A 24,902-nucleotide genomic window follows, 5' to 3' on the forward strand; every position below is an offset into this window, starting at 1 on the left:
GTCTCAATGGTCTTCCTCCTTAAAGATCTCTCCTTCAAAGCATATTCCCAGAAGACTGAAAACAGCTCCGACCCTCGTTATCCCCCCTCAAATTACCCACTTAATGTGGGTTTCTAAGTTTCAGCCATCTGCTATATAGACAAAGGATCCCTTCTTGTTACTTTTAAGGAATCTGATCCGTGTGGGGTGGGGATAGAGTGAGCAGTTTGAGTCAATATTACCTGAGAAAGTTTTCAGTCTACAGTAATGTTTTGCAATGTACTGTATCTTGCTGTTCATGTATCAAGAAGCAAGGAAATAATGAGAAGAAAACAACCCACTTCTAGAGCCTGCCCTGCCTTCATAAGCTGCAAGAGACAGCAGAAAGGAAACCTCAGCCAGCAGCACTCAAAATCTTTTTCTGTTAAGATTTCCAATGTTTAAGCACTTAAAATCAGTTAGTAACGCTCCTCTTTCATTCAGTACCACATGGCTGAGTTATGGAATCAACTTCCATTTTTCCTGAGATGTTATGATCATTATTTCTGGTTTAGACGGAACCTGAAAACTTTTCCCCCCCATAAATTTGACTTTCTAAGGAATTAATTTGTTTAGCTATCATATTTATATATATATATTAATTCCTGGGTGATATAATCTACCTCTTGTACTGTGGAATCTGTGCCTGAACTGTATAGGTGGAATATAAGTCCTGGTATAACATAACATAGGAGTCTGAATTTTACTATACAGAACATTCTTACAAGGAAACTGAGCACAGAAAGAAGAAATTAGCATCCCAAATTATATTTAATTGACCTAATATTCCTTCTCTCTACATTATAACTGCTTCAAAGGTGGCGTGAATCATGGTTTACCCTTTCTTTAAATGTAAGTTTTGGAATTATTCTGTTAGCAGCCGGAATTGCTTGAGCTATTCATTTCTTGTTATAAATGTGATTTGTCCGGTTGTATTTTTGTAACTGTTGCAGTTTTCCCCCTTCATATGGCAATATTTGATCTGAGAGCATCGCCAAATCAGAGGTTGGCACTGTCAACAGGTTATTTCATTTTAGGGGTCTCCTAATTACTCTGGAAGATTTTTATCCCTTTAACATGAAGATACCATCAGTAGCAAAATCTTTCTAGAAATAAGTCACCTTGTTCTACATAGAAGAAACTGGTGTAGCAGTGACAACAGAGCAGCAAGAACTGCATTTATATGCACTGAATTGCAAGAGTTCCTCCTCCTCCCCGTCCTACTTCTCCACTTGACTTTGCGGAAGGGAAATGTCCAAAGCCCACTTCTCAGGCTCTGTATAGCTTGCAATATACTGTAATGTACACTTTAATAAATATCTGAGTAGGTTGTATGTGCCTTTTTGGGACACAAGGGAATGGAGATGCAGGAGTTAGGAAGTCCATCAGTGGTTGTGTTACCTTCATTTAATTTGGCTGTTTATAAGGGCAGACTTTTCCCTGTCAGAACCTGCTGTCTCTGAAGCTCTCTGGAAACCAGTTGTGTGTGCTGCCTTCTCCTGACAAGTGGACCTGTAAGCACCTGAAGTCCCTGGATCTCTCACACAATCAGCTTGGCAGGTGAGTGGCAGCTTTGCTTTAGTGTTGAAGAAGGTTTGATCTTCATATGTATTCTATATATGTAAATGTGTATACCATAATAGTGCTCTTTCCTCAAAGAGACACGACTCGTGCTTTTTTTTAAGTGACTTGCACAAGCATAATAAGGAATAGACTGGTGAATGTGCACAGGCTCACAGTTTTCTGTACTAAACGTTCTTCACATGGCCATCTCTGCCCACACTGACGATTTAAGTGCTGTAACTGCTGTTCTGCACATGTGGCCCTGTATCATAACCACACGTCCAGGCCTTACACTTTGACCGACACTCCAAAAGAAGGAATGAATGATAGCTCAGCAACATTTGTGGGGAGGCTGGAAGAAGCATCAGCATTTGCAAACAAGGGAAACCACTTTTTAAAGAATTAGATCAGCAGGCAAGGAAAAACTGGCTGAAACACAAATACAGTGGGAAATAGTTACTTTATAAACTGCAAGTAGATCAAAGTCTAATATACTGTATGAATGCTTAAGGAAAGGTAATATAAGCCTAGATTGATATTTGAGGCACATGATAATGAATTGTGGACACGATGGTTCACTGCTAGAATAGAAAAATGGTTTAACAGAAAAATGCAGATTCCTGTAACACGGAATGGAAATAGTTGCAACATCTTATCACTGGGTGTGACACTGCTGTCAGAAAGTCTGTATACAGAGAAGCTCAACAAGGTAGCACAGCTCATCCACCAGAAACTATGTAAACACGATGACATTGCTGTGTCACAACCCCAACAGAATTGTCAAGAATGAAGAAATGATCATCTGGGACATTCCTGTTCCTGCAGATAAGAAGGTGTGATGCAAGAAAACTAGAAGAGGCAAACAAGAAGGGGAGATGATCAAAACAAAAGACACATAAATATATAAACAACATATATAAAACTTAAACACAATAAATATTATGGTGAGAGAGTTTAGAAATGACAGTAAAAAGTACAAACTGGCTTGATGGATAGCAAATGATATTTTAGAACTTACCGTATAAATGAAAAGAGGCACAGTAAACGGTTAAATCAGAAACAAAACACTTAATAGAGGATACAGACTTCTCTATTAACAGATAAATCACAAGCAGTACAAAGTGTTACAGTTGGTTGTCATTATAAAATAGTTCTCAAAGCACAGGAATACTGGCTCTGGCCTAGGAGTGAGGGTTAACCCATTTAGCCCTGTGATTAGCCAATTGCTAGCCTTGTGCCTTAACCACAAATTAACCTATGTTACCACGACTAGATCTGTACAGTTTGCACTGCCAGCCCTGAACATTTATTTATTTAAAATTATTAGTTTCCTTTTTGGGACTCCTTTCTCTTCAGGGAGGAGTTGGATAAGCTGGTTCATAATAATAATAACTTTATTTTTCTATACCGCCATAGTCAAATGACTTCTAGGCGGTTCACATTGAAAGAAGGCTGGACAATCAGCGAATTACAGAATGCAAGAAGAGAAATGTTACCTAGAAATTGGGGTTATATGAGAAGTGTTACATGAGGCATTGGAGTTACATCAGGTTTGCAAAGGGGAAATATTATAGTGAGTGAAGGTCATCTGTTTAGGCGATGAATTTGTCAAATAGAACGGTTTTAATTGATTTTCAGAATGCGCCGTAGGTCTGCCTGGCTCTATTTACGTAGTTTCCCAGCCAGGATTGCTGTCTGCTTGCTTGGAACATGAAGGTTCTGTCCAGAAAGGATTTGTATTTGCAGCCTGTGATCTTTGGGTATGGAAAGATGTTTCGGTTTCTGGTTGTTCGTGTGGGGTTGTGTAGCGTGAAGTGTGGTAGCAGGTAGGAAGGTGCTAGTCTCCAGACCTGTTTGAAACAGATACATGCAAACTTGAACAGTATTTGCGCCTCCATTGGCAACCAGTGCAATTTTTTGTAGGAGGGGCTAATATGGTCTTTTTTCCTCAGTCCGAAGATCATGTGAGCTGCAGTGTTTTGCACTATTCTTAATTTTTGTACTGGTTTTTTTTTTTGGGATACCCAGGTAGACGATGTTGCAGTAGTCCAGGATAGATAGGATCAGTGACTGCACCAGTAAGCTAAAGGATGTTGTGTCGAAGTATTTTTTAATAGTCCTTAGTTTTCACAGCGTGTAAAAGCATTTCTTCACCAGTAAGTTTGTGTGGTCAGCCATGGTTAAGTGTGTATCTAGTGTGATACCCAGTGAGTGTCTCTAATGTGACACTTGAGTGTCTCTAATGTGCCTCAGTGAAGTTAAAAAAAACAACCGAAACACCAGAGGACTGACCTTGCCAGGTTTTGTGTGGTGGTTCTGCCTGGGGACGTTTGAATGGATTTTGTAGGTACCGCCCTGGCCGGGGTGCAATCTCTTTCCCTTACTGAGGATGTTTCTTCCAACCTATGCATTGCAGTTCCTTCCTACAGTTCCAGTCAGAGCCCAGTTGCGGAAGTTTTTACCGAGGATGGGCAGAGATCATAACGGATCAGTGAGTCCTGGAGATGATTCGGGATGGTTATGCGCTGGAGTTTTTGCCAGATCATTTCCTCCTCTCCTTGTCAGGCAACTTGAAAGAGAAGGGCTTTTCAGCAGACACTGATCAGGTTGCTGGACCTGAAAGCAGTAGTCCCAGTGCCTCAGGAGATTCGCACAGGCAGGTACACCATTTGCTTTGTGGTGCCCTAGAAAGAGGGGTCATTTTGGATTAGAGCTCTCCAGGTTCCATGTTTTCACATGGAATCCCTGAAATCAGTAATTCTGGCCATCCAGCCTGGGGAATTTCTGACTTCTCTCAACCTGACAGAGGCCTATCTGCAAGTTCCCATTTGGGTCTCTCATCAACGCTTCTACACTTTGCGATTTTGGGAGAGCATTATCAATTTTGGGTGCTTCCCTTTGATCTAGCTAAGACACCGAGTACCTTCACCAAGATTATGGTTGTGGTGGCAGCTGCCTTGCGCAAGGAGGACATTCTGGTGCACTCCTATCTAGATGATTGTTTGATTCTAGCGAAGTCGTTGTAGGAGAGTTCCCGCGTCATGGCTCAGGTTGTGGAGTTTCCCCAATTCCTGGACTGGGTGGTCAACCTGTCCAAAGCCAGTTGACTCCGTCCCAGTGCTTGAAGTATCTCGGCATTCTTTTCGACTCCAGCTTGGGGAGAGTTTTCCTTCTGGAGGCCAGGATGTGCAAATTGCAGATGCAGATTCGCTCTCTGATGGATTGCCGATGTCCACTGGCACAAGACTTTCTGCAGGTCTTAGGGTCCATTGCAGCCTCCTTGGAAGTGGTCCAGTGGGCTCAGACTCACCTGTGTTCTCTTTAGTATGCGCTGTTTTGGCGGTGGTTGCCACAGACGCAAGATCTGGACTCGCCAGTCCCACTTTGGGGGTTATTTGGCTCAGCCTTCACTAGTGGCTCCAGTTTTCCAGTCTGGTTCAGGGAGTGAGTCTCGATCAGCCCCAGTGGACAGTGCTTCTTGCGGACACCAGTCTCCTCAGTTGGGGAGCTCAATGTCTCTGTCACTCGGCTCAGGGCTGCTAGTCACTGGTGGATGCATCCTGGTCGATCAATGTTCTGAAGACTAGAGCCATTCAGCTAGCATTAGTGGAATTCCAGTCCTTGTTGGAGGGCAAGTCAGTTTGAGTTCTCTCAGACAATGCCACAGTGGTGGCCTAGGTCAGTCGTCAGGGGGGCACCAAGAGTCATCTGGTGGTGCTGGAGACCTCTGTGCTCATGGACTGGGTGGAGGCTCATCTTCAGGACATCTTGCTTCCCACATTGCCAGTGTAGACAATGTCTAGGAGGATTTTCTCAGTTGTCATGTGCTGGATCCTGGTGATTGGTGTCTCAGACCCTTTGAGTTGTTTGTTCAGTCCTATGGTCGGCCGATCATGGATCTCATGGCCATGAGTGTCAACACCAAAGTGCTGAGGTTCTTCAGTTGGGGCAGGGATTGCCAAGCCAAGGGGCTGGATACTCTGGTGCAGGCTTGGCCGACGGATGGCCTGCTTTATGTCTTTTCTTCTATGGCCTCTGGTGGGCAGAGTTCTTCAGATTGCCCAGCATGCACGCTGCATAATTCTCATGGCTCTCGACTGGCCCAGGTGCCCATGGTATGCAGATCCGGTTCATCTGCTAGTGGCAGATCCTCTTCCACAGCCCCTCTTGCCCATTCTTCTGTCTCAGGGTCCCATTCCACTGTTGGTTCCAGGTCCCTTTTGTTTTACAGTTTGGTAGAAGGGATATTCGGATAAGGTGCTTTCCTCTCTCTTAGGGTCTCGGAGAATTTTCCACTTCTCATGCTTATGTCCGTATTTGGTGTCCTTTTGAAGAGTAGTGTTCCATGCGTGGCGTGGTTCCCCTTCAAGCTGCTTTGCCTCGCATCCTGGAGTTTCTGCAGGATGGCCTGGAGTGAGGCTTTGCCTGGTCTTCCCTTCGGGTGTAGATTGCCACTTTGTCTTCATTTTGTGGTCTCTTGCTTGGTAAGCGTTTGGCTCCTTCTCCAGCTGGGATTTGGTTTTTGAGAGCTGCAAAATTGCTCCAGCAACTAGTTTGCAGCTCTCAAGTCAGTTCCTGCCTGTGATCTCCATTTAGTTCTCCCCATGCTCATGCTCCATCTAGTTTTCCGTTTGAGTCTCTCAATGCCTGTAAGTTGAAGGTCTTTACTCTTAAGGCGGTATTCTTGGTGGCCATTACTTCTGTGAGATGCATTTCAGAACTGCAGGCTTTTTTGTGTAGGCCTCCCTTCCTGGAGTTCTCTAGGGTGCGGGTTGTGCTGCAGCCCGTTCATTCCTGTTCTCACCATTTTCATGTCAACCAGTCCATAGTCCTCCCAGTTTTGGTTAGTCGGGAAGGCTCATTGGAGCAGAGACAGTTGTGCAAGTTAACATAGTAAATGAAGGCATATAAAGACCCAAGTGGCCCATCTAGTCTGCCCAACCATTCATATTCCATAAATTAGTTTAAATGGTCCTTTTTCTTAGGCTAGGCACCTGGACCAATCAGGCCTTAGGATTAGTGGGGATGGGCAGCTCGCTATGCCTAAGGCCTGATTGGTCCAGGCTTCTAGAGCCTGGGCCAATCAGGCCTTAGATTTAGCGGGGATGGGCCGGGAAGGGGCGGGCCTGTCTCATTTCCACGAGGTGGGCCTGTCGGCTGGACGGCAGCAAGACCCGTCCAGCCGACCAACATTTAAAGGTTAGTTGGGGGAGGGAGGTTAGTTTGGGGGGGATCGTCGGGCTTTCCGGCAGGAGGATTGGACATCCTCTTGCCGGCGATTACCAGTTTGGGGGGAGAGGGGTTCCAGGGGGGTTCCGGCAGGAGGATTGGGCATCATCTTGCCGGCGATTACCAGTTTGGGGGGGGAGGGGGGTTCCAGGGGGGTTCCGGCAGGAGGATTGGGCATCCTCCTGCCGGCGATGGGACAGGCGGCCGCGGCCGCTATACTTATTGCAGCATGGAGATCCCTTGCTGCCATAAGTATAGCAGCCGCGTCTACTTACAATGTAGACCAGCATTTTGCTGGCCTACATTTTAAGCATCTCTTCCTCTATTAGGGAGACGCGTTGGGCCGCCTAGGTTCGCCTAAGGCCCTTAGGCGTCTTGCAGGCCTCCCTAGGCTCCCGGAGGCGCTTTCAATATAGGCAGCCTGCCTGGGGAGCATTTTTAAAAAAAACATGCATCCCGATTGGCTGATTAGACAGCTGTAGGACGCCTACAGCTGCCTAAAATCGGGACGCACTTTGTAGAATCAGGGCCTCTGTGTCCATCGGAGCAGTGCAGAGCATTCAGCACACTGGCCAGCGCTAAAAACCTCTTGCATGGTTTTGTGAAAGGGGGGGATAAATCACTACCTTCATTATTACATCAGCTTATCTGCTCATACTCCCTTTGATGTTCACAAACTTGTTTTTCTCTTATTTATTTATTAGGATTTGTTTACTGCCATTTTGAAGGAATTCACTCAAGGTGGTATACCGCAAGATTAAGTCAAACATAATAAATAGACAATTACAGCAGTATAAATATTCAAATTACAATCATAGTAAGCTACATTACAATGTTGACACAATACATGATAAACATTTTAATAGCATAGGGTATAAGCAAAGATGGAGCATATAGATTAGGGGTGTCAAAGTCCCTCCTCGAGGGCCACAATCCAGTCGGGTTTTCAGGATTTCCCCAATGAATATGCATTGAAAGCAGTGCATGCAAATAGATCTCATGCATATTCATTGGATTGCGGCCCTCCAGGAGGGACTTTGACACCCCTGATATATAGATAGATAAGATAGAATAGTAGCAGTAAGAAAAGAAAGGAACTAATTTGAAGAAGTTGTACATGAGGTCAGAATGGTGCTCGAAAATTCTTAGCTAAGGTAGGAGTGGATAAACTGGGCCTGCCTACTGTATGGAAGACCTAGTTCAGTTCCGAGGCCTGGTTTCAGCTACCCTTGGACAGAGTTCTTTATTGCACTTACTGGTGCCAGATCCTAGGCCTAATTCTGATCAAGCTTGAAGTAGAAAAGAATGAGAGAAAATTATCATGTCCAAAAATAAATAAAGATAATTCAATAGCAGCATTACATTTTCTGGTTTTGTAGCTGTTTATTCAATTTGGTTTTCTTTTTCTAGGAGTGATGAAACAGTTAAGAGTAGGAAACTTCCATTTTTCACCACCAGGAGCAGAGCACGTACAAACCCAGAGACAGGTAGTTGTATTCCCCTTTAATTCACAATAAGGCCAAACCGTCTTCTGGCTCTCTTGGGGGAAAACCCTTTTCACAGCTTATATTGGATTTCTCTTTGGCTCTTAATGGTGACTCACCTTTCCCTCTTGGAAGTATTGATTTATGTTCTTGCATAGTAACATAGTAGATGACGGCAGATAAAGACCCGAATGGTCCATCCAGTCTGCCCAACCTGATTCAATTTAAATATTTTTTTTTTTTTTTTCTTCTTAGCTATTTCTGGGCGAGAATCCAAAGCTTTACCCGGTACTGTGCTTGGGTTCCAACTGCCGAAATCTCTGTTAAGACTTACTCCAGCCCATCTACACCCTCCCAGCCATTGAAGCCCTCCCCTGCCCATCCTCCTCCAAACGGCCATGCACAGACACAGACCGTACAAGTCTGCCCAGTAACTGGCCTAGTTCAATCTTTAATATTATTTTCTGATTCTAAATCTTCTGTGTTCATCCCACGCTTCTTTGAACTCAGTCACAGTTTTACTCTCCACCACCTCTCTCGGGAGCGCATTCCAGGCATCCACCACCCTCTCCATAAAGTAGAATTTCCTAACATTGCCCCTGAATCTACCACCCCTCAACCTCAAATTATGTCCTCTGGTTTTACCATTTTCCTTTCTCTGGAAAAGATTTTGTTCTACGTTAATACTCTTTAAGTATTTGAACATCTGAATCATATCTCCCCTGTCTCTCCTTTCCTCTAGGGTATACATATGCCTGATGGAATTGGTGGATTTCAGGTTCCCTCGCATAATAGCATTGCATGTGGAAAAACCCCCAAACTCTCTGAGCATCTAGGATGCACAGCTGCAAACGTACTTCACAGAGGCCAAACAGCATGAAATAAATCCTCAAATATTTCTTTTAACTTATTGAAAAAGTCAGTAAGCTGACAGAAAGGAATATTCACAGGCCTCCTTTAAGGCAAGATTTATTACTTGCTTTATAGTCTTATGGCCTTTGTGGTCATCTCCCAGGTTGTTCATCTAGTGAAACACTTTCCCCCACCCCAGCCTTATTGGGCGTTTTCAGGCTGCAGGTAAGTCGGGTCTGCGGCTTGGAGTCCCGGGGAAGCTCTTGTTGGTGTGCTGGAGAGGTTCTTTGTGCATTTTTTGGCTGGGTTTTTTCCTTCCTCCGTTGGTCTTCTCCCAGGTTCTGTAGGGATTGGAACCGGTTTCTTCGAGCCCTCGGAGACATATTTAGGCATTGAGGGCATAGAAACATAGAAATTGACGGCAGAAAAGGGCCATAGCCCATCGAGTCTGCCCATACCAATGACCCACTCCCTGACTTTTACTCCCCTATAGATCCCACGTGAATATCCCATTTTCTCTTAAAATCTGACACGCTGTTGGCCTCAATCACATGCTGAGGCAGCTCGTTCCAATGATCGACCACCCTTTCGGTGAAGAAGTACTTCCTAGCATCACCTTGAAATTTCCCTCCCCTGATTTTCAGCGAGTGTCCTCTGGTTACCGAGGGCCCTGTAAGACTAAAGATATCATCTTTCACCTCTATACGCCCCGTGATATACTTAAAGGTCTTAATCATGTCCCCCTTCTCTCTTCGCTCCTCCAGTGAGTACATCTGCAGTTTCTTTAGCCTTTCTTCATACGTGAGATCCCTGAGCCCCAAGACCATCCTGAGCCATTCTCAACACATCTTTCCGATAGTGTGGTCTCCAGAATTGAACACAATACTCGAGATGAGGTCTCACCATGGATCTGTATAGTGGCATTATGACTTCAGGTTTTCTGCTGACAAAACCCCTACGGATGCAGCCCATCATTTGTCTTGCCCTGGACGAAGCCTTCTCCACCTGATTGGCAGCCTTCATATCATCGCTAATGATCACTCCTAAATCACGTTCCACCGTGGTCCTGGACAAGGTTTCACCATTTAGTGTGTAAGTTCTGTGTGGATTTTTTTTGCCTAGGTGCATTACTTTACATTTTTTAGCATTGAAGCCTAGCTGCCAAGTTGATGACCACTGTTCCAGCTGCCGTAGGTCCTGCGTCATAAAGTCCGGAACACTGCTTTTGCCTACTATGTTGCATAGTTTGGCGTCGTCTGCAAACAGTGATACTTTTCCTCTAAGACCTTGGGTCAAATCTCCTATGAATAAATTGAATAGAATCGGCCCTAAGACGGAGCCCTGAGGTACTCCACTCGAGACGGAGCCCTGAGGGCAGGCAGTCATGAGGTGAGCTTCCGCAAGGCAACGGACACACACCTCGTGGGGGTCCGTGGAGCTCATTTTCCTTTTGCAGTCCGGGCATTTCTTGAAACCCGGTTTTGTTGCAGGCTTCTCTGTTCTTTCTGCCATCGTTTTCTTTTCTTTTCATTTCATTTCCTTTTCTTTTTGAATGTAGAGTGTGATCCGTCCGTTTGGGAGGGCGGATGAACTAAACTGGATTAGTGAGGGCCAGCACAGGTATATATAGGGCTACCTGCACATGCTCAGATGAGGCTCCCAAAAGCCTCACCTGAGCTCTGGGAGAGCAAGTCCGAATTGGGAACGTAGATGACATCACCAAAAGTGGGGCTGACTTATACTGCTTGTCCATGGAGAAAAACACTTTCCCTAGTAGTCTGGCATTCTTTCCCTGACTTGTCTGATATCCTCCACTCACTCTGTGCGTTTTCTGCAGTTATGACTCCTAGATGACACAAACATATATATTTGATTCATAAGAACATAAGCAGTGCCTCTGCTGGGTCAGACCAGAGGTCCATCATGCCCAGCAGTCCGCTCACGCGGCGGCCCATCAGGTCCAGGACTTGTATAGTAATCCTCTATCTATACCCTTCTATCCCCTTTTCCTTCAGGAAATCATTCAATCCCTTCTTGAACCCCGATACCGTACTCTGTCCTATCACACCCTCTGGAAGCGCATTCCAGGTGTCCACCACCCTTTGGGTGAAGAAGAACTTCCTAGCATTGGTTCTGAATCTGTCCCCTTTTAATTTTTCCAAATGCCCTCTCGTTCTTGTAGTATTTGAAAGTTTGAAGAATCTGTCCCTCTCCACTTTCTCTATGCCCTTCATGTCCCCTCTAAGCCTTCTCCAGAGAAAAGAGCCCCAGTTTCTCTAGTCTTTCAGCATATGAAAGATTTTCCATACCGTTTATCAATCTCGTCGCTCTTTTCTGTACCCTCTCGAGTATCGCCATATCCTGCTTAAGGTACGGTGACCAATATTGGATGCAGTATTCCAGATGCGGGCGCACCATCGCCTGATACAACGGCAGGATAACTTCCTTCGTTCTGGATGTAATACCTTTCTTGATAATACCCAGCCTTCTTGGATGCCGCTGATGATAAGAACATAAGCCATAGATGATAAGAACATAAGCAATGCCTCCGTTGGGTCAGACCTGAAGTCCATTGTGTTCATGATACTCGGCAATGGTATCCATGACACAAAAGCAACAATTTGTACTCTCAGAAACACCTAAAATTGCATGTTAATAGCATCTAAGAATAGAAGACTCGCCATATGACGTTTGTAAAGGTTTTTGTTTCATTGTATAACTAACCTAGCATTGAACCATTGAGAATAAAGAGAGAAAATGAATTGAGCATCACAAGATATTTCTAGTTGGGTTGGAAAGTTAGCAGCTACTGGTGTGATTGTTTGGTCTTTTTCAAGAGGCATTAGATTTTCAGGGTATGCAAATCAGTCTTGTTCATATCCACAACTTTTTTCTACCTGGACTGGTTAGAACCTTATTAATGAACATTTGACGGAAGGATAAAGGGAAATGGCTCTCTTGAGATAACCTTATGGTTAGGTCGACGTTGTTGATTTAAGTTGTGTATGTAAACCTGTACACCACATAGAAGTGCATGATAGAGTGGAATATATATAACTGAAATAAAATAATTACTTGACAGGATTTTCTCCGGTGGAATTCCCATCCTTCCTGACAGACTCCTTGGAGGTCCTCTACCTAAACAATAATATGCTGGATTCTGTGGCACAGTCCATATTTCAGCTGAAGAGTTTGACTGAGCTGTACCTAGGAAAGTAAGTAACTGAGTCTTTATCCAGTAAAGTCTTCTGAAACATACTGTAGATTCAGTTCAGCATGACATTCTACTTGTAGCATTCATATGCATGTAGAGTTCATTTCCCTATGCAAAATGGGAACTACAAAGTCATACATGCTCTGGGGTAGAACTGGACCTGGATCATCTCAGGATTGGCAAATTTGTATGCATGGGTTCTAGTTACTAAATTACTTCACAACACAAGACTACAACCCCCTGAGAGGACTGGTCTCCCCACAACCTTCAAACATAGATACCACAATGCATGTCTTAGCTTCCAGATAAAATGTAAATTCTCTGAATTGTAAACTGTTTGAAATATTTCTAGCCACGCTTTAAATCGCATTGAACTCCTATTGGGGAATATTAGCAATCTACAAATACTAATGTAATGTAATTCCTGAAGCTTGTCTGGAAGGTATGTCTCCAGAAAAGAACTGGAAAAGCCTGACTTGTTAGGGTTTGGAGGTTCGGTGCAAATGGTTTGATTTTTAGTCAGTAAGTTTAACTGAACCAAAAATTATCATGAAGCTAAACACAGAATTTGTCTCTCTGCAACTGAGTAAAAGTTTTCAGGAATACAGAGTAGCCTTGTCTTTGCCTTTTGACATTCTTAATTTTATATGCTGGACAGTCAGGCCCAAAAAAGAAAGCACACCCCACGCAAGACAAAAAGAGAGGGAAAGGGACACCACACATCAGCCTCAAGAACAATCAATTTATTGAAAACATATAATGGTAAATACATATACATATAAATAGCTAAAACATAAGGCAAGTTTACAGAGAGTCTTTAGTCCTTTTTGTACTGGACCCCAACAAAGTCTGTGTTTCGGCTTGAAAAGCTTCCTCAGGTGTATAGATAAAATCCAGTAGATGGCGCTAGTATACTTGTAAAAAAACAAAAAGGAATGCTCTTAGTCTGTAAATAAAAGCTTGCAAGACAGTGCAAAGTGACTTGATAGCTCTCTATAAAGCTTGCCTTATGTTTTAGCTATTTAAATGTATATGTTTTTACCATTTATATATTTTCAATAAATTAGAAACATAGAAAGATGACGGCAGAAAAGGGCTATAGCCCATCAAGTCTGCCCACTCTACTGACCCATCCCCTTAAGTCTATGCTCTAATGACCCAATTCCTTAACTCGACCCTCGTAGGGATCCCACATGGGTATCCCATTTATTCTTAAAGTCTGGTACGCTGCTTGCCTTGATCACCTGCACTGGAAGCTTGTTCCAATGATCAACCACTCTCTCCATGAAGAAATACTTTTTGATGTCGCCATGAAATTTCCCGCCCCTGAGTTTGAGCGGATGCCCTCTTGTGGCCGAGGGTCCTTTGAGAAAGAAAATATCATCTTCCACCTCGACACGTCCCGTGATGTACTTAAATGTCTCAATCATGTCTCCTCTCTCCCTACGTTCTTTGAGAGTGTAGAGCTGCAATTTGTTCAGTCTCTCTTCGTACGAGCGACCCTTGAACCCTGAAATCATCCTGGTGGCCATCCACTGAACCGATTCAATTCTGCGCACATCTTTACGGTAATATGGCCTCCAGAATTGCACACAGTATTCCAGATGGGGTCTCACCATGGCCCTGTACAACGGCATTATGACTTCAGGCTTTCGGCTGATGAAACTTCTATTGATACAACCCATCATCTGCCTTGCCTTAGATGAAGCCTTCTCCACTTGATTGGCAGTTTTCATGTCTGCACTGATGATCACTCCTAAATCTCATTCTGCTGAAGTCCTAGTTAATGTTTCTCCATTCAAGAGTACGTCCTGCATGGATTTCCATTTCCGAGGTGCATGACCTTACATTTCTTAGCGTTGAAGCCTAGCTGCCAGGTTGAGGACCAACTTTCCAGTGTAAGCAGGTCCTGCGCCATATTATTCTGTAAATTGCATTCACTTACTATATTACATAGTTTGGCGTCATCGGCGAATAATGTTATTTTACCTTGAAGCCCTTGAGTCAGATCCCCTATGAATATGTTGAAAAGGAGTGGACCCAGGACTGAGCCCTGCGGCACTCCACTGGTCACATCCGATGTTTTAGAGAGGGTACCGTTAACCACCACCCTCTGAAGTCTGCCACTTAGCCAATCATTGACCCATGCAGTTAGTGTCTCTCCTAACCCCATCGATTTCATCTTGCTTAGTAGCCTGCGGTGTGGGACGCTGTCAAAAGCTTTACTGAAGTCCAGGTACACGATGTCCAAAGACTCCCAAGTCCAGCTTTCTTGTTACCCAGTCAAAGAAGCTGATGAGATTGGATTGGCAGGACCTACCCTTGGTGAATCCATGTTGACTGGGATCCCGAAGATTCTCCTCATTCAAGATCGTGTCTAGTTTACGTTTAATTAGTGTTTCCATGAGTTTACACACTATTGATGTGAGACTCACCGGTCTATAATTCGCAGCCTCTGCCCTGCAACCCTTTTTATGCAGAGGAACAACGTTAGCTGTTTTCAAGTCCAAGGGAACTTTCCCCGTACTTAGGGAGAGATTGAGGAGCATGGCCAATGGTTCTGCCAGGACATCGCTCAACTCTCTGAGCACTCTTGGGTGCAAATTGTCCGGTCCCATGGCTTTGTTCACCTTGAGTCTTGTCAGTTCACTGTAAACTTCACCTGGTGTGAACTCAAAATTCTGAAAAGGGTCTTCCGCGCTTTGCTTTGCCTTCAACTGTGGACCGTGTCCCGGTGCCTCGCAGTTGAAGACTGAGCAGAAGTATTCATTCAATAGTTCGGCTTTGTCGGAATCTGCTTCCACGTAACTTCCGTCCGGTCTTCTAAGGCATACTATCACGTCTGTGTTCCTTTTCCTATCACTAATATACCTGAAGAAGGATTTGTCCCCTTCTTAATGTTTTTTGCCAGAATTTCTTCCATTTGAAGTTTGGCCTCCCTAACTGCCGTTTTGACCGCTGTAGACCTGGTCCTATATTCTACGTTAGCTTCTCTTTCCTCCGTGCGCTTGTAGGAAAGAAATGCTTTTTTCTTCTCCTTAACGAGGTGCGAGATCTCCGCGGTGAACCATTGGGGTTTATTGTTTCTTTGTCGTTTATTTACTGATTTTATGAAGTGGCTAGTTGCTTCGTGTATGGTTGATTTCAGGGTCGACCACATAGCTTCCACATTATCGGTCTCTGCTTGGTCCTGCAGCGTCCGATGGACGAAATCTCCCATGCGTGCGAAGTCAGCGCCCCGGAAATTGAGTACCTTTGTTTTTGTGTTTGATGTAGGGAAGCCTTTCCTAAGGTTGAACCATACTATGTTGTGGTCACTGGAGGTTAGCGTATCTCCTACCGAGACCTCTGATTGAGGCTGATGTGTGGTGTCCCTTCCTCACTCTTTTTGTTGGACAGTCAGGCCCAGACAGGATGAAACTATCTCATCATGTGGCAGAGGTGGCATCCTGGGGACTATCATTCGTGACTGTTCCTCTCTTCATTCAGCTTGGCTTCAAACAGAATGCCTCTCTTCAGTGTTGAGTACAAGGTCACTCTGAAATTCTCAGGGGCTGTGAACTTCCAGCTGGGCCTGGGAACTGAATCCATCTTTTTATCACAGTTCGACTCTTACTAATTATTTCAAGTGCAGTGTTGACCCTAATTGTTCTCATGTTGAAAGGCTCAGAGCCACCTGGGTATGTTATTATGAGCCAACTCTTGACATGAGGAAGAAAGGCATAAGCTTGCTCAGGGCTCCCATTAAGAGTCTTCTCTTCCGGTCTAGTAATCCTGGTATCCGAGAGCTGCCTTCTGAACTTGGACAGCTAGCTGGTCTTTGGCAGTTGGATATTGATGAACTGAACATAAGTAATGTGCCTGCAGACATCAGAAAAGAGGGTAAGTCTGTCTTCTGCACTTTCCTGCATTTGTCTTCATCTTAGAAATGGGGATTGTGGATCAAATTATTTTCTTGATGTGTTCATACATGGCAATAAATAGAATTTGTATGCAGGAATTTGACACACGGATGCAAAGTTTGTCAAATCTAGGACTGGGCTATGAGGATGGCCATTTTTGTATTCAATAGCCACTTATAACCCTTTTGTCAACTGACTTCCTAAATTATCAGACTGTGTAACCCTGGTGTGTATAAGTGTCCATCCAACAGTTGGATCACTAGCTGAATTTAGTAAAGAGTTAGCTTAGTAGGGTTTAAAAAAGGTTTGGATAATTTCCTAAAAGAAAAGTCCATATGCCATTATTAAGATGGACTTGGGAAAATCCACTGCTTATTTCTAGGATAAACAGCTTAAAATCTGCTTTACTCTTTTGGGAGCTGGCCAGGTACTTCTGATTTGATTTGGCCATTGTTGGAAACAGGATACTGGGCTTGATGGACCTTTGGTCTGTCTCAGTATGTCAACGCTTCAAACATACAGTCCAGGTTCTCCATACTTCCAAAGATGTTTATAGACTTTTTCTCTGAATTTCTATTGAAAATTGACTGAAAAAAAGTGTATAGCAAGTAAGTGTTGTTTGTGTTGATTGGATTGTTTTATTCTATGTAATAAGCTGCTGATGGTGTTACTCAGGTTAAAGAGAATGCTACTTTTTAAATCAGTAAAAAAAAAAGATTGTTTGTGCAGGGATGGTTGGGAAGCAATACTGAGTGAGGGGGATGAGCTTAGTGGGGACCTGTGTTTTGTAGAGCTTGTAGTTTTTTATATATGATTTTTGTTTTTTATGTATGTGAATTGAAACTTGCCGTTATTAGATGGGCAAGAAATGTGCAATGAATAAATTATTTGGGTTTATATATTTCACTCCCCCTTTTACAAAGCTGATTACTGCAGCGGCCTGGCTTTGAAAAAAATAAGGGGGTGTAAGTTTTTTGCAACTTGCCTAACATAGACAAGATTAGGGGCAAACCGATCGTGTACCGATCAGTTTGTAACCCCTTTACTCCAGCCCGATTCACTTACCTCTTTGCCGATCCAATTCGAACATGCAAATGAGGGGAACGGTATGCAAAATAGGCAGGGATGAGATTCACTAAGGAAATACCGACTGGGCTGGCCGATCAACACAAGAAGCGACTGCTGGGGACCAGTCGCAAATGTCCTTTCTGACTCTCCAGCTTCATTGCCGCCCTGCTCTATGCTGCCCTAACAAAAATATTTATCTCTCTGCCCTACTCTCAACTCTCTGCCCCATCTCGGCTGCCCCGACTCTGGATCTCTGCCACCTTCCCTGCAGTGCGAGCCTGCGGGGCTGCACTACAGTATGTTCCCAGCACTGCAGGGAAGGCGGCAGAGAGCAGGAGAATCGGGCGGGTTAAAAAACAGAGAGGCAGTCTCTCCAGGGCTGTGCTCTTTTTTGCTTTTCTTTGGGAGTCCTGTCCTTTCTCCAGCTTGGGGAGTTACCTGCAAGGGGCTGGGTTTCAAACTCCTGGCTGAGACATTTAGGAGGCCGCGTTCTGGCTGATTGCACCCTCCCTCCCTGCAGTCTTCTTGTGTGGAGAGAGCAAGGCAAAGAGATGGTCTGTGCATACGTTGGGATCGCACACCAGCGATCCATGTGGTCGGAGGGGGGGCGTTCCTCCGATCACCCTCATTTTAATTTTTGGGTTTTGTGAATTGGTTGGGCCTGCAGGGTTCGGGCACGGAAGCAGGTTAGTGAATCTAGCCCTAGGTGAGCTATAAGGGGCAAATTCTATAAGAGGTGCCTAAAGTTAAGCACCTGACTTAATTAGTAAATTGGTTTCATTTGTGAGCTTTTAACAAGCATAAATTAATTGGTTGCAATTCTGCAAAAGATAGGGTAGAGAAGGACTTAGGTGCTGCTAGCTGTGATTCCCTAAAGGACTAGGGCACTTATAATGTAGGTCTTTAAAACTCTGCCTAAAGTTTAAGTTAGGCGTGATTCTGTAATAGGTGCCTAATTGTAAGGCACCTATCTTTTTAAATGACATTTATAGAATTTCCCCCTAAATGAATGCATGAGATGGAATGGAAATGGGTTGTTATATTTCTTACTGGCTTTCTAAAAAGTTTTATTCTTACATTTCTTAATTCTGTTGTAATTTTAATACTGGGTGCTGGATTATCGAAAAATATGAAATCTGTATTCTTTTGTAAGCCACCTAGAGCTTTTTCTTAAGACTGGTTTTTAATAATAGTAAGATTATGCTGATGCTCCATGGGTTTGTATTGGGCTCATTGCTTTTTGATTGGAGCAGGTTCTGGGACCGTGCTGGCCTATCTCCGGGCTCAGCTTCGTCGGGCAGAAAGGTGCAAACTGGTGAAGATGATGATTGTGGGTCCTCCACGACAGGGAAAGTCCACCCTTAGTGAGATCCTGCAGACCGGTCGAACATCTCACCTAATGCACAGTGGGAGTACTATCACAATAACCAACTGGGAGCTCCAGAGACCCCCTGGATCCACAGCAAAGGTGAAGTTTGCTTATGGTTCTTGGGCACTCAGCCTTATGGATTAAATTTAGCACTCTAAAGCTGGGGCTTTTATTGGTGTCCTGGGCATCTCTTCTGAGAACCTTCTTAGGTCCTGGTACACATCAGTGGCATAGCCAGGATTGATTTAATTTTTTTTTGGGGGGCAAGGCTATTGTGTGTTGGTACTGACATCACTTCCAATTCTCCTCACTGGCCCCTACTACTGCCACCATGGAGAGGCCTTGGCCTAGTCATGCCCCATACTGGGCTGTACCCTTGACTCAAAGGGTTTCTGTAGGACCCTGTTTGGTTAGGGCCTATTTGCAATGTTGATTTTGAAGATTATTAGGGCAAAACCACAAGTACACAATTTCAATCAGCTCATTGGCCAGGTAGATTTGCTGTACATGCATACTTCATAATATCCAAAAGTATGCAGATAATTGAAAACTACTCTCAAATCCAGACCTGCATCCCAGAAACCTTCCAAATGCAATTAAAATGTACCCTTGTGTGCGCTTTTACCTTCAAAGTAGGAGAGTAATTTTGTAGAAAGCCATTTTCACTGGTAAAATCCTGTTTAAAATGAACCTCCCTCTTTATGTACTGAGGTCTCAGATCAGCCATCTACATTGGTTGGTTTAAGGTTTGTTCAGTAGACTGCAGTGATGTAGTAAGGTGGGGGGGGGGCACAGGCACCCATCCTTTCCGCCTCGCTCCCCCACTGCCGAGCGTGCACGCCGCTTCCTTTCCCTATACTTCTTTAACGTTCCTTTCGCAAGCAGCAACCCCCAAGCTGCTGTCGCACCAGCATCGGCTCTTCCTCTGACGTCACTTCCTGGATCCATGTCTAGGAAGTGACATCAGAGGAAGAGCTAATTCTGGTGCAACAGCAGCTTGGGGGTTGCTTCTCGCACCAGGAACGTTACAGAGGAAGGGAAGTGGTGCACATACAGCAGAATGCAGAGAAGGAGCATGTGGAGGTGTGGAGAAGAGGGTGGAGGGGAGTGCCACCGTCTCGGGCACCTCTCACTCTCGTTACGCCACTGATAAAAGGTAACTGTGTTTTATGTATAAGCTCACTTTGAAAATCAGTGTCAGTGTTATGCCTGGCTTTTTATTCCCCATACGACTTCAAGAACTCTTAAGATCCACTAATCAGCATCTTCCTACAAGGTTATAAATACAAGGCAAAAGGAAATCTTTTTAGTAACAGCCCCCAACAATGGAATCACTTATCTCTCCATCTAAGAGAAGAAACGGTATTAAAGAAATTGAAGTGTTCTCTGAAAAGCTTCCTTATTAATGACACCTATCGAAATTAATTTAACCCTTAGATTTACATCTTTTTCCAACATTACATTGTTAACTAACACTAAGAATAAACCTTTGGTTACCAGCGACCCCATCCATAATGGTTTTCCCATTACTCGTTCTTTACTTATAAAAATTGTAGCTCTTCCCTTTTACCCTACCTTCCAGTTTTGTCATGTTTAAAGTCTGTCTATTATATGTTCCTATCTGTGTACTTTTATTGATGTACATCGCTTTTAAAATTTTATAGAAGCATTTAATCAAATTTGAAATTAAACTTGGTTACAGCCCCCAAATGTATGTGGGCTGTAATAAAGTTACTCTGAGACTTTTATTTTTAATTTGGCTCTTGCCTCTCTCAAGGCAAGTTACATTCAGGTACAGTAGGTATTTTTCCTGTCCCCAGGGTAATTACAATCTCACTTTATATCTAAGGCAATAGAGAGTGAAATGATGTGACCGAGATCAGAAGGAGCCACAGTGAAATTTGAACCAGGCTTCCCTGATTCTTCGGAGACAAGCAGGGAATATACAGGCACTCTTGTTGGTGAAGTCCTCGGACTGGTCCTGTGTGTCGGTGTTCTCCCCTAGCAATTGTAAGCTTTTGTCTTACTGGGCATGTGCAGGGACTCCCGCCTTCCCAGGCTCCTCCCCTTTTCTGTCAGTTTTTTCTTCAGCTGATCCTGAAAGGTCATAGCTCTCCCCTCTCTCTTACACAAATTCTTCTTATCTTCAAATTACTTTTAAACTTCTCTCAGTATCAAAGTATTCCTCATCAATCATTTTATAAAAAGAAAGATTTGCCATGGGACACATTGTCTTAATGTCAGAGACACTTTAATCGATGAATAGAGCAGATACTAGAGCCCCGCAACCTTTACCTGTTGATGAAGCAGCATCCCAGAGCACAGCGCAGCATCGCTCTTTCCTGCTGGCAGGTCATCGAAACAAGCTTTCACAGCCACTTCAACAGCTACCTTCCCCTAGAGCCCTGTTTTGCCACTAAAAGGGGGAGGCAGACTGCTGCTTTCCAACGTTGAACATCAGGATCAAAGCGGCAGATACCATTGGAGCGTTCTGCAACAGAGGTACCCCTTCACTGCCGCTGGAAAACAGCAGTCTGCTTTGTGCTGAGCAGTGACTAGTATGAATATCCTGCAGTCAGTCCATCATTCCACACTTCTGCCTGTGGAAACAAACTTGTAAATTGCTCTTTTCATGGTTCTATTCATGTATACAGTACATTGGGGTTTATTAACTGCCTTTATGATGAGATTCACCCAAGGCAGTATACGACAGTTACACTTTAGCTTAAAATTTTTACAATTTTGTTAACAGCATAACAATAGTAAATTTGACAACTCACTTAACATAAAACCATCAAAGCAACATATAATCGTAATTATAAAATACACTAAAAAGAGCCTAAGAACAGAAAAAGAAATAAAACCTGATAGGAAAGCAGGAGATCAAAGTCCTCTGTACTATGGCAATCAACAACTTTCTCACAGATGGCTCTATACAGAATACATTTTTGAAACAGATGTGTTTTCAATAAAGTGAAGGCTCTGGCCACAAAGCTAGGGGGAGGGCATTCCACAGAGTTGTGTATAGAGTTTAATGACCCAAATTTAAAAGGAGGAATGATCGGGTCGGCAAGTGTTAGTGGGTGGAGCACGACTCAGGCAGGAATGGATTGGATTGGATTGATTTCACTTGATATATTGCTTGTATCAGTATATCAAATGGTTTACAAAAACTACAAATTTAAATTTACAGTAAGTATCATAAGCTTAATCATATAATCAAAATAATACAATTAAAATATACTGTACATATAAAAGTTCTCTTTAAAACAAAAATGTGCGTTTTCTTTTTTTATTATTTATTTATACAATTTTATAATATTACCAAGCATAAACATCTTGTACAGAAAAGTACGATCAAAAATCAAATTAACTTAAATTTTTCAAAATTGAAAAACACAGTTAAACTAAAGAATAAAAGTACATAATATAGACTCATTTGATCACACACAAGTCCTCAATAATTGGATCCAATATTTAAAGAGTAGAACATAATAATTCAAGAAAATTTGTCAAAGAAAGCCATATGTCTACTGCAGTACAAAGAGTTAAACTTCCTTAGGCGCAGCTATTCCTTTCTCCAGACGTTTCATTCAGAGGAAACTTATCAAGTGGGATGGCTCTGTAAAGATATAGTTCAAAGAACAGTATCTAACTACACATTTACATGGATATCTCAAAAAGAAAATACCCCCTATTTGGGTCACTCCAGGTTTCAAGATTAAAAATTCTCTTCTTCTTTTTTGAGTCTCTCTAGAGAAATCGGGAAATATCTGAATATGATGTCCCAGGAAGTCCTTGGAGCTATTTTTGATATCCAACCCTTGTCTGGAGCCAAAGCCACAGACAACAAGAGAGTGGCTGGAACAGCCAATTCTCTATCCGATTGTTCCAATATTGTGGAAATGTCCAATGGTCTTTCCCGAGATTCCTCAACTTTTCCTTCTTTGACTTGGGATTTAACAGGAAGATAATATACCCTTGTAAGAGGCGGTAAAGAGCTTTCAGGAATTTCCAATAGTTCCATAAAGTAACGCTTCACCATTTCTCGGGGGGAGATTGATAATATCTTAGGAAAATTTATAATTCTCAAATTGTTAACTCGAGCATTGTTCTCCCAAAAAATGTGCATTTTCAATTAGATCCATAATATTGTTGGAATAAAACAGACTTCAAATGCTTGCAAAATGCCTCATATGACAAACCATCATAAAACTCAGGGGCTCATTTTCATAGACTTACAAACTTTGTGCTTTGAGAATACGACTCTAAATGTAATGACAAAAATTGAGAGGTGACCACATGAAAAACTTTATGAACCAGTAGTAAAATTTCCCTTAGCAAGCTTGAATTTCCAGCCACTTTAATCCTGCCAAAGCAGTTTTGTATCTCATTGATAACGATGCTTCTTTTTGCGTCAGTAGGTCGATTCAGTGGAGTTTAATATTTGGGACATCGGGGGCCCGGCAAGCATGTCTGCAGTCAGCCAGTGTTTCTTCACAGACAAAGCTTTGTACGTGGTGGTGTGGAATCTAGCACTTGGAGAAGAGGCCGTTGCAAATCTGCAATTCTGGCTGCTGAATATTGAGGTAAGTTGCAGCCGCATTTTCTGCTGGAAGTTTTTTCGCTGGATAGTCAACTTATTTTGGTAACTGACTGATTTATTCCCCTTTTGTCTTTAGAGAGGCAGCGCACTTTTGAATCCCCCGATGAAGATCCCTTGTGGATTGAAACGCCCACACATAAGAGGGTGTCAGTTGTCTTTTCAGTCGGTTTCTAAACAATGCAACATTGTTGCTCATTAGTAATTGTCAGTAGTAATTGTTATTTTTTTGTTACTAATTGGCGACCTTCTATTGCAATAGAGTTGCTTCATTTTAGAGAGCAGTGATTAGGTACTAATTTTTTTGAATAAACTATAAGGGATGGGAAGGAGGAGTGGGCATATGTGATTACAAGCAAGGTTGCAGGAGGAGGTGGATTTCTAATGACATCCAGGTCATAAGAGGTCCTATGATCTGAATTCCAATGATTTATGATATGCCCACCCTTGATTATAGGAAATGTGTTTGATGGGAGCAGCAGATGTAATATGAAAGGTTGTTAATTCAGTGGTAACTTCTGGGTTAGCTAGGATTTGTCAGCAAGTTTTAGCAATCATAAGGCAAGTGCATAGTACTATTATCAAAAGAGAAATGTTTATGGTCATCTTTTTGCCCACTGTTTCTATAAAGCTTTCTCCTTGGCAGGGGTTTTTTATGGTTTCTGGAGTTTCCAAGATCATAGTCACTCCAGATAGCTGCAAGCAGAAGCAAATGCAGATACTCACTTCAATGTTAATGGTAGCCCAGAATTAATTAATTAATTCGTTTTCTATTCCATCCTCCCAAAAGAGCTCATGACGGGTTACAGGTTAACACACATAATATACAGGTAAAAAGGTTACAATATCCCTTAATTAAAGTAAAAGGTTTGTTTTTTAAAAATTAGGTTTCATTCTCTAATATGGGGGAATTTCTGTTGCCAAATTTGCTTGCCCTTAGACATTGATTAGACAAAGTATATCTGAATAACTTAAAATGCAGAAGGAATGATGATAAACCTCTTAGCATTGTAGATTAGTTTGCATTAGCTCTTGCTACTTAGCCTTCCTCTGAAACTTCCCAACCCACATTTTAGATTCTTTTGTTCCAAGATTTCTGTAGATTACTTATAGCAACCATGACTTATTTTAAAATACTTCTGTTAGAACTGCAGCAGTTTATTCTAGTGGTAGACTATTCTCAGATCTTCTAAATTGGAATGTAAACATAAAAGCAGATACAGACCAAAAGGCCAGTCTGGTTGCCCATTTTTTTTTTTCTTGTGTGATATGGCAGATTGCTCTTCATGTTTAGCTCCCCCCTCCTCTCTCCGACTTAATTAAGGATCTTCCACACTGATCCTAGGCTTTGCACCTCACTTTACCCTGTATTATGCCAAGCTTTAACTCTGTATTATTCTAGCACTGCGAACCCCCCCCCCCAAGCAATGAAAATGGCAGGGGGAATGGCTACTTCCTCCTGCCATGCCTCCTCCCCCCCAAAAAAAAAGAAAATTAGCAGGAGGGATACCCACTCCCTCCTGCCAACATAGGCCCCCCCCCCCGAACCATCTCCTACCCTTCCTACCCCCCCCAAAAAAAAAAAGGCAGGAGGGATGCC

At 43.1% G+C, this 24,902-nt stretch overlaps 1 protein-coding gene across 4 annotated transcripts in view; it reads left to right on the forward strand.

Annotated features, from left to right (window-relative positions):
• LRRK1 (leucine rich repeat kinase 1) overlaps positions 1 to 24,902 on the forward strand; it is a 149,377-nt gene that overhangs the window by 76,090 nt on the left and 48,385 nt on the right. For all 4 annotated transcript variants that reach the window (XM_033919979.1, XM_033919978.1, XM_033919980.1 and 1 more), the window contains 6 exons: positions 1,466 to 1,578; positions 8,221 to 8,297; positions 12,229 to 12,361; positions 16,130 to 16,242; positions 18,584 to 18,798; positions 23,124 to 23,288. In XM_033919979.1, coding sequence (XP_033775870.1) covers positions 1,466 to 1,578; positions 8,221 to 8,297; positions 12,229 to 12,361; positions 16,130 to 16,242; positions 18,584 to 18,798; positions 23,124 to 23,288 — 816 coding nt within the window. The remainder of the gene's footprint in view (positions 1 to 1,465; positions 1,579 to 8,220; positions 8,298 to 12,228; positions 12,362 to 16,129; positions 16,243 to 18,583; positions 18,799 to 23,123; positions 23,289 to 24,902) is intronic.

This window comes from Geotrypetes seraphini, chromosome 14 (assembly GCF_902459505.1).
Source record: "Geotrypetes seraphini chromosome 14, aGeoSer1.1, whole genome shotgun sequence".
In the NCBI taxonomy this organism is placed as follows: Eukaryota; Metazoa; Chordata; class Amphibia; order Gymnophiona; family Dermophiidae; genus Geotrypetes; species Geotrypetes seraphini.